At 33.6% G+C, this 9,256-nt stretch overlaps 2 protein-coding genes across 4 annotated transcripts; one reads left to right on the top strand and one right to left on the bottom strand.

Moving 5' to 3' along the window:
• Nucleotides 1-311: 311 nt before the first annotated feature.
• On the top strand, nucleotides 312-9,073 carry Pold1 (DNA polymerase delta 1, catalytic subunit). Of its 3 annotated transcripts, none has more exons than XR_013080362.1 (14): nucleotides 312-486; nucleotides 801-903; nucleotides 1,022-1,133; nucleotides 1,219-1,391; nucleotides 1,473-1,732; nucleotides 1,810-2,036; nucleotides 2,124-2,290; nucleotides 2,378-2,623; nucleotides 2,700-3,002; nucleotides 3,128-3,598; nucleotides 3,787-4,193; nucleotides 4,329-4,982; nucleotides 5,074-5,226; nucleotides 9,018-9,073. XR_013080362.1 is itself a non-coding variant. In XM_076773532.1 (14 exons), the coding sequence occupies exons 1-14, from the start codon at nucleotides 434-436 to the stop codon at nucleotides 6,577-6,579; spliced, it is 3,297 nt and encodes a 1,098-aa protein (XP_076629647.1). In that variant the 5' UTR covers nucleotides 312-433; the 3' UTR covers nucleotides 6,580-7,353. The 3 variants fall into 3 exon arrangements, 1 of the variants encoding a protein (XP_076629647.1); XR_013080360.1 differs by lacking the exon at nucleotides 9,018-9,073 and adding an exon at nucleotides 6,552-7,353; XM_076773532.1 differs by lacking the exon at nucleotides 9,018-9,073 and adding an exon at nucleotides 6,552-7,353 and having other exon boundaries at nucleotides 5,074-5,166.
• On the bottom strand, nucleotides 5,500-8,634 carry Arl1 (ADP ribosylation factor-like 1). Its single transcript, XM_076773734.1, has 5 exons — nucleotides 8,228-8,634; nucleotides 7,984-8,083; nucleotides 7,186-7,302; nucleotides 6,919-7,030; nucleotides 5,500-6,743 (listed from the first exon to the last, which is right to left on the bottom strand). The coding sequence occupies exons 1-5, from the start codon at nucleotides 8,229-8,231 to the stop codon at nucleotides 6,534-6,536; spliced, it is 543 nt and encodes a 180-aa protein (XP_076629849.1). The 5' UTR covers nucleotides 8,232-8,634; the 3' UTR covers nucleotides 5,500-6,533.
• Nucleotides 9,074-9,256: the final 183 nt, after the last annotated feature.

Below are 9,256 nucleotides of genomic sequence, written 5' to 3' on the forward strand. Positions count from 1 at the left end.
CAAGAAAATCTCTAGATTCGAAAAAGAACGTTGAGAACGCGCCACTTGTGGCATTAAGGACTCAGCATTACCAGTCGCTCCCATTTCTTTTATTATTTTAATAATTTCTTAAATATATTATTGTTTTGATAAAATGTTAAATGGATATCGAACATTTCGAAAGTTATGAAACAGGTATCGATACTTTCGAAACTGTAGGGAACATGTAGTAACTGCCTAGGGAGGTCAGTAGGTGGTGTGGATAGCAGCAGTGTGGTCAACCACTGACTACGAGCACCAAGCTAGGGAATATTCAGAGGCACTTTCGACTTTCGTGTTTTGGCGAACCACGCAGTAAAGTCTATTTCGCGCCTTTTGCATTTGATGTGTAATATTGATGTAGTGTAATTATTCGTGTTTTTCGTAAATATTACGTAGAATTTAACAAAGCAAGATGAACAGGAAATCCTTTACAACACCTTCTGCTGCAAAGAAGGCCAAATATCGGTAATAATTTGCAGTATTTGTTGAGTATTTTATTTTAACCTTATTTCATGTACGTCGTGTGCATTTGTAATTATATTTTCTTTCAATAACTGTTACGACAAATATTTTAGTGACGCAAACTGAATTTAGAATATTTAAATATGTTGTCGAAATAATTTCCGTTTCTCGTACGTCGTCAAAATAAAAATAACGTTAATGATTTTAACAGTGTTCTTTTGATTCCTTGTTTAACGTTCGTTTTTAAAAATGAACACTTATCGATTTGCTATTAAATCAGTAGTTATATTTTCATTTTAATTTTTATTTGTAAATAGAGATGAAGATGAGGACAATTATCCTGGCTCGTTTGAAGCTGAATTGGCTAATATGGATGAAGTGGAGGATGATGTGGGAGATGTATACCAAACTAATGAGGAGGTATATAAGAATAAAATAAAATTATAGCTTAATACATATACTTTTATGACAAAAAGGTTTATCAAAAACTGAATCACAGTGTTAATTGTAATTAGTAATGTAAAGTTATTTTTAACAGGGTCCTGAACAAGAAAACACATCTTCAAAGTGGAGTAGACCTCCTCCATCACAATTAAATCCAAACATAGATTCCTTAATTTTTCAGCAAATAGAAATTGACCATTATTTAGGTAAATTAATACTATTGCAAAAAGAAATGAACTAAAAAGAGAAGAATTTCTGATTTCTCATGTTTCTATGAAATTGTTTATGAAGGTGTACCCTTACCTGGGATGCCGGGCAGTAAAATAGCTCCTGTACCAATAATGAGGATGTACGGTGTTACAGAGCAGGGAAACTCTGTTTGTTGCCACATCCATGGATTTTCTCCCTATTTGTATGTTTCAGCACCATCTAACTTTATGGATCACCATTGCAAGCCATTTAAGGTACACATCGTTAAAATCATTTTGTATTGTTTAATTCGAGTATTCTATTAATTACTCATCTTATATCTACGTATTGTTTAGGATGCTCTGGATAAAGCTATTTTGAAAGATATGAGGTCGAATCCACATAATATTCAAGAAGCTGTTTTAGCCATTGAAAGAGTATACAAACAGAACATGTATGGATATACAGGGAGTGAAAAATCACTATTTCTAAAAATCACAGTAGCTGTGCCGAGATTGATTGCCGCGTGCAAGAGATTACTCGAGAACGAAATCATTTTTCCTACCTTCAATCACCAGTACAGGGCTTTCGAAAGCAATATTGATTTTGATGTTAGGTGCGTAGATACATCGAAATATGGTTTTACTGTTTCCAGTTTTTTTCTTTTCGATGCATTGTTGTCTTCGTTTTAAGGTTTATGGTCGACAGATCAGTTGTTGGATGCTCGTGGATTGAATTGCCAGCGAAAACTTGGAAATTGCGCGGCCAGTACGGGCACATGTTACCATTGACTACAAGATGTCAATTGGAAGTAGATGTTGCATGGGATGGTTTTATTAGTTATGCACCAGAAGGAGAATGGTCGAAACTTGCACCATTCAGAATACTTAGTTTCGATATTGAGTGCGCTGGACGCAAAGGTATAAGCTCGTTTGTTTTCCATAGATACAGGGTGTTGAAAAAAAAGGGCTCGAGACTTCTAGTATAAACTTCATTTACAAATTCAGGTATTTTTCCTGAACCGAATCACGACCCTGTTATACAAATTGCTAACATGGTAATAAGACAAGGAGAACCGGAACCATTTTTACGGAACATTTTCACGCTTAATACATGCGCGCCTATCATTGGTTGTCAAGTTATAAGTTCCGATAAAGAAAGCGTAATGTTAGAGGTATAAACGCATTTTTAAAGTTTCATTATCGCATCGATTGCTTTTAAACCAAATCAGTACGTGTAAATTTCATTTTATTTTCTTTAGAAATGGGCTGACTTCGTCAGACAGTCGGATCCTGATATTTTTACAGGGTATAATATAAATAATTTCGACTTCCCTTATTTAATTAATCGAGCAAAGCATCTTAACGTAAAGAACTTTGAATACCTTGGTCGAATAAAAAATATCAAATCTGTGATTAAAACTCAAGTACTTCAGAGCAAGCAGATGGGACGACGCGAGAATAAATCTGTCAATTTTGAAGGAAGAGTTTCGTTCGATCTATTATTGGTAAATGCAATGGCGTTTAATCCTATTTCGGGTACTGCTACACACAGGAATAACCTAAAATTATTTTTGTATTTAGGTTTTGGTCAGAGATTACAAATTAAGGTCTTACACTTTGAACGCTGTCTCTTACCACTTTCTGCAAGAACAGAAAGAAGACGTTCACCATAGTATTATTACAGATTTACAAAATGGTGACGCACAGACGCGTCGAAGACTTGCTGTTTATTGTTTGAAGGATGCATATTTACCGCTCAGATTGCTGGATAAATTAATGTGTATTATCATTTACATGGAAATGGCAAGAGTTACTGGAGTTTCTATTTACAGTTTATTAACTCGAGGACAACAGATAAAAGTTGTTTCACAACTTTTGAGAAAGGTAGGTCTCGATAACCATCTTTTGATACGGTAGTGCCCACTTAAGTGTCCGCGGCCGGTTCCGAGCGGAACTACTGTAGTTACCAATATAAATGATCAAACAATATTACAGATATATTATTTCAGACTCGAGAGAAAGATTACTTGATGCCAGTACATCATAGCCAAGCTAGCGACGAACAATTCGAAGGTGCAACGGTTATAGAACCAAAACGTGGATATTATAGTGACCCAATTGCTACTTTGGATTTCAGTTCCTTGTATCCCAGTATTATTATGGCACACAACTTATGTTATACAACACTGTTGAATCATGAGAAAAAAGTTAAATATAATATCGATAACGACGATACAACTAAAACTCCGAATAACTCTCTATTCGTCAAAGCTAATCTTAGAAAAGGAATACTTCCGGAAATCTTAGAGAACCTTTTAACGGCTAGGAAAATAGCGAAGGCTGAATTGAAGAAAGAGACTGACCCATTGAAGCAAAAAGTTTTGGATGGTAGACAATATGCTTTAAAAGTATCGGCCAACTCTGTGTATGGTTTCACTGGTGCACAAATGGGGAAATTACCGTGCTTGGACATATCGGCGGTAAGATTCTACAACATAGATAAAGCGTTTTCTTTAACGCAAGCATTCGGAATACAAAGTTGGGCATAACGTAATTCGATTATTTTCGATAAATTCGATTATTCGATATATTCGCGCTAAAGCAAACACTTTCTATATAAATGTATCTTATTGTTGAAGTATATTCTTTTATAAGCATATTGCAACAGAGTGTAACTGCATATGGACGCACCATGATAGAACGAACGAAACACGAAGTAGAAGAACAGTATTGTGTTTCAAAGGGATACAAAAACGATGCCGTGGTTATATACGGAGACACAGATTCCGTTATGATTAAATTCGGTGTTAAGACAATCGAGGAAGCAATGGAACTTGGGAGGGAAGCTGCGGAATACGTAACGTCAAAGTTTGTCAAGCCTATAAAACTAGAATTTGAGAAAGTGTATTTCCCGTATTTATTAATTAACAAAAAACGATACGCTGGTTTGTACTTTACGCGTCCCGATAAGTACGATAAAATGGATTGCAAAGGTCTTGAAACCGTACGAAGAGACAACTGTCCTTTGGTAGCAAATATGATGAATACTTGTTTACAAAAGTTACTCATCGACAGGTAACGTGAATATTAAATCTATCGTACATTTGGTAATATTATTATAATTTTAGTTAGTAGTAATTCTAAAACCACCATGCGACTAATTTTTACTGTCAGGTGATAAGCGATTAAATTAATTTTTTTTTATAACAGGAATCCTAATGATGCCGTAAATTATGCGAAACAAATTATAAGTGATCTTTTATGTAATCGTATTGATATTTCTCAGTTGGTGGTTACAAAAGAATTGACTAAGACTGATTATGCAGCAAAACAAGCGCATGTTGAATTAGCGGCGAAACTAAAGAAACGTGACGCTGGAATTGCGCCAAAACTCGGGGACAGAGTACCGTATGTTTTCATAAGAGCTACGAAGGGAACGCCAGCTTATCAAAAAGCGGAGGATCCAATTTATGTGTTAGAGAACAATATTCCTATAGACACGAATTATTATTTAGAAAATCAATTGTCCAAGCCTCTTGTGCGTATTTTCGAGCCAATTCTCGGCGATAAAGCGGAATCGCTTCTGCTGAAAGGGGATCATACGCGCACGAAGTCCGTCGTTACGTCCAAAGTCAGTGCTCTTTCCGCCTTTACGCGTAAAAAGGAAGTGTGTTTAGGCTGTAAAGCTGTGTTGACGCCGGATAGAGAGAAAGTGGCTCTGTGTAAATACTGCGAACCAAAGGAGGCAGAATTTTTCCAGACTGAATTATATGCCGGTAGAAAGTTGGAAGAAAAATTTTGTAGGTTATGGACAGAATGTCAGAGATGTCAAGGAAGCCTTCATCAAGAAGTGATTTGCACGAGGTTTGTTTTACGATATTATTAAATTACTACACTCTGATAAATTAAAATTGCAGAAACAGAATTGACGTATCACCGCTTTTTCTTCTTTTAGTCGTGATTGCCCGATATTCTATATGAGAAAGAAGGTACAGATGGAATTAGACACTCAAATGAAACGTATTGAGAGATTTGGAATTCCAGAATGGTAAAACTCAAACATTGAAAGACAATGTTGAATGTGTATAATATAATTATTAACGAATACGTAAGTTATTGTTAATTTAAATAAATTATAGTTTTTTTCATGCTATCGTACTTTCTCATCCCACGTTTGAAGGTACATGTTGCTATTTTTAGTATGTCAAATTGGTTTAGCTTGACAATAGAAAATTGTTAACGTTATACCACAAAAATAAGTAATATTAAATTATAATACATAAAAACGTCAACGTCAACAAATTAAAATCATATATTTATTTATTTATTTTTGTTTAGATAATTTAAATAACTGGTCAAAATGCAATTGATTCTTAAAATATTTATTATGAAATAGTGTCTATATTTATTTTAAATACATAAATTAATTATCAAATTTCAATACACTGCTCAGTAAATGCGTTTGATCAACGTGCTTAAATATTATTTATTATTATTTGGTATATGAACTGAAACAGTTAAAAATCAAATAATTTACTTTTAAACGAAAACTATCAACGTACATTTCGTTTCTCTTTTCTTTTTTTTAGGTGTTTTCAAATTAACATCACTCAGAATACAAATCTCGTTTTTTTTTACGGCAGTATTAGATTTTTTTTCTGCAATTCCATGTAACAAGTTTTTCAGTATTCAAGATATTGTGCTTCGATCGTAAAGAAAATCCTTTTGCGTTCACACATTTTCTTTCTTTTGTAGAAAAGAACTTTTTACATTTCGGTGTCTCTTACATTACATGAATGAAATTAAACCAGTTACACATATGTACATAATTATTCACACACAGTGCCAAAATGTTGACACGTTAAACGATTTTTAATTTTACTGCAATGTCTATGAATGATAGCCTTGAATAATGAAGTAGGAAACCGTGATGTATTTATATTTAATATACACTATAAGTTTTATCGCCAATTACAAGAATAAACTTGTATTTTTCTTATAAAATTCGTTTAAAAAATGTTTACGTTGTATTGCTTCACCAGTGACAAAAGTCAATACATCGTTAAAATAACGAAGAAAAAAAAGAAAGAAACAGTATTGTGGTAACGATAAAAATGTCAGATATCGATGTGCAAAAAAATACTTACATCAAAAGATTTTCTATTTTTATTTTCATTTTAAGTTACGTAGAAAGATAAAATTTTTTCGTTCGCCTTTATTCCGTGCTTCACATTACGAAAGGTATGATAAATTTTAGCTTAGATTCATGATGGAAATTGTAAGGCTATTTAAAATATAATTATAATAAATAAACGTAATGATGCACCCAGCTCAGCATGGGCGATTCAAAGTGACAGTCGTGTGACTAGTCTTCTCAGTAAGGCTCGGGTAAAAAAGATTGTTCGATAATGTTAATCATTTTCTACTTTGCAGCGCGTTGGACAACCAATCCATCGCTTGATCGAGTCCTTCGTCTTTCGTCGCGGAGGTTTTAAATATTTGGAACGTTCTGTTTTTGAGGGCATCCAATCCGAGTGCCTGGTGTACCTCCGCGACGCTTAAACAACCTGCCATATCTTGTTTGTTCGCTAAGACTACCAAGATTGCACCTTGTAATTCCTCTTCCTAAAAATGTACAAATATATATATATATATATTTATGTATACATGTATATATATTTGTATAATGACTTTTGATGTTCTGTTTATATCAAAAATTTTGATAAGAATAGACATGTCGCATCTTGGTGTGTTAGCCTTTGTAAGTTTGTGAGTCCCTATTATACATGATAACACTTACCCTCAACATGTAAATTAATTCATCTTTTGATATGCCTATCCTATCTTTGTCTGCTGAATCCACAACGTAAATTATTGCATCTGTGTTTGAATAATAACACCTCCAATATGGTCTGTAAATAAAAAGAATACATACACGTATCATCAAGATATTACACGTACACATTGGAGAAATAACATTCGCGTGTCGTCGCGTCGTTCCTAAAAATTTAAACAAACAAAACGGAATATATATTTTCATTTATTACATCTGATACATTCAACATACCGTATACTAGTTTGACCACCAAGATCCCACACTTGAAACTTCAGATTTTTATATGTAACTTGCTCTACATTGAATCCTATAGTAGGTATTGTTGTAACAACTTCACCCACCTGCAATCTAAGAATGTGCAATATTCGTCAATTACGTGAAATTCTTGCAAAAAATATAGTCAATTTTTTTCTTTATTCAAAAAACAAATATCTTAAAGCATTGAGTCTAATTAATGAAAGTATAAAATTTCTTTCTCTTAATTTAATGATTTTTACAAATCATAAATTATTAGCAGTATTATAAAATGAAAGGCAATAGTGAAGTCATTAATATTATTCAGTCATGATTTAGGATAAACCAAGGTTTACACAAGAAACCAAAAATGCAATAAAACTACCTGAAACTTCTTGTTCCATTATACATTCCATATTGTTTTAAAGCTTATCGTATTATGAAAAATTATTAACAAAAAGTTTTATCGTAAACATTCTTGTAAAATGTGTGCAAAAAGAATGCTTGACATAAGATTGCTAAAATTCTCAATGTCAAGTTACAACTGGTTTTGGTTTGGTCGCGCGTGTCCGTGAACCAGTACAAGTGGTTGCTTAGATTCATTACTTTAATGCAATATATCTCAATTATTTTTTCTATCTTCGTGAAAAAAAATTACAAAGTGTAAAAATATTAAAATTATTCAACTGCAAGGAATAAATTACAATATAGCGATAACTTTGTAGTGTGTATATAGGCGAGCAAAACGTAAACTGTCAAGTGAAACTTAACAAGCTTGTCAATGTGCAACCGAACCTGTACAAAATCGTAGTTTTTCCGGCTCCATCCAGGCCCAGAATTAAAATTCGCATTTCCCGACTCCCGAGCAAATTACGAAAGTAACTGAGTAATCCTCCTGGAAAGATCAAAGCGTCAAAATTGTGTACAAATGTTGGAAAATTCGACGAGTTGTCCACCGATTATGCCAGCATTTCTATTCACTGTATAGATTCGATGATTTCAGGAACATGTATCCATGGAAATCTATCGGATGACTTACCCATATCGATAACGTGTTATTTCCAATTCATATAGTATGAATTAAAGTTTATTGTCAAATATAATAACCACACTTATTCACAAAGTAACCGGGGCGCACACCCCTTTAACTGTCCACGGATACGGTCCTCTCGATCACTTGCTGACTTGTATCGTTACTCCACTCACGTGAAGTTCGTTGCTGTTCCTTACATTTTCGATATACCAACTTAGCGCACAAATTACTATATTCAGAAAGATTTCCTCACGATCTGGTTTTTTTTTTTTTTTTTAAATAAATTTCTTCTATCGTCTTTCCTATTTCTTTCTAAAGTTCTCGATCCTTTTCTTTTCTTTGATGTACGTTAAAACGAAATGTGTTAGAGGAACGCTCCTATTCTGAATGAAAATGGTAACAATTTTGATAATAATATTAAAAACCATAATGCTAAGAAATAATAATATTTGGCGATAGATAGTAGATCATGGTGTTCTTATAGAAATTTCGTCTGCTATACATATAATTATGAGTCGTGATACATGCATATACGATTTTTATACTTGAACAATGTTTCTTTTTACCGAATTGATGTATCCAGCAAGAAAGGTACATGGAATTGACGTTTGTTACCTCAAGGTTTATTAATTCAGATATTCGAATGACTGTGCATCTATTGTTTGCGTAATGTGCGTTTGGGAAAATGTAGTCATAATTGTAAACAAATTAAATTTCATTGTTCAAAGGTGATTCGCGTGAATATATGCACGTTTGAAAATGAACATTAACGTTTGCGATTTGTGCTCTGTTTCAGATTTACAGAATTTACGTTTATCGAAGGTAGTCTCTGCTTTGTTGATCGCCCACGCAATGGAACACCTGAATCGATAAGCTGATAACGCGCTTAGCGATATGTCACTATTATATATCATCATTAATTTAAGACCGCGGTGACGAGACAAGAATATACATAAACATAAATGCATATACAGGGCGTTCCTTTTATTTTGTACGTTTTTTTCAGGGAGCGATATCGTACGAACGCCGTTGGTA

The sequence above is a fragment of the Colletes latitarsis genome, chromosome 1 (genome assembly GCF_051014445.1).
Source record: "Colletes latitarsis isolate SP2378_abdomen chromosome 1, iyColLati1, whole genome shotgun sequence".
NCBI lineage: Eukaryota > Metazoa > Arthropoda > Insecta > Hymenoptera > Colletidae > Colletes > Colletes latitarsis.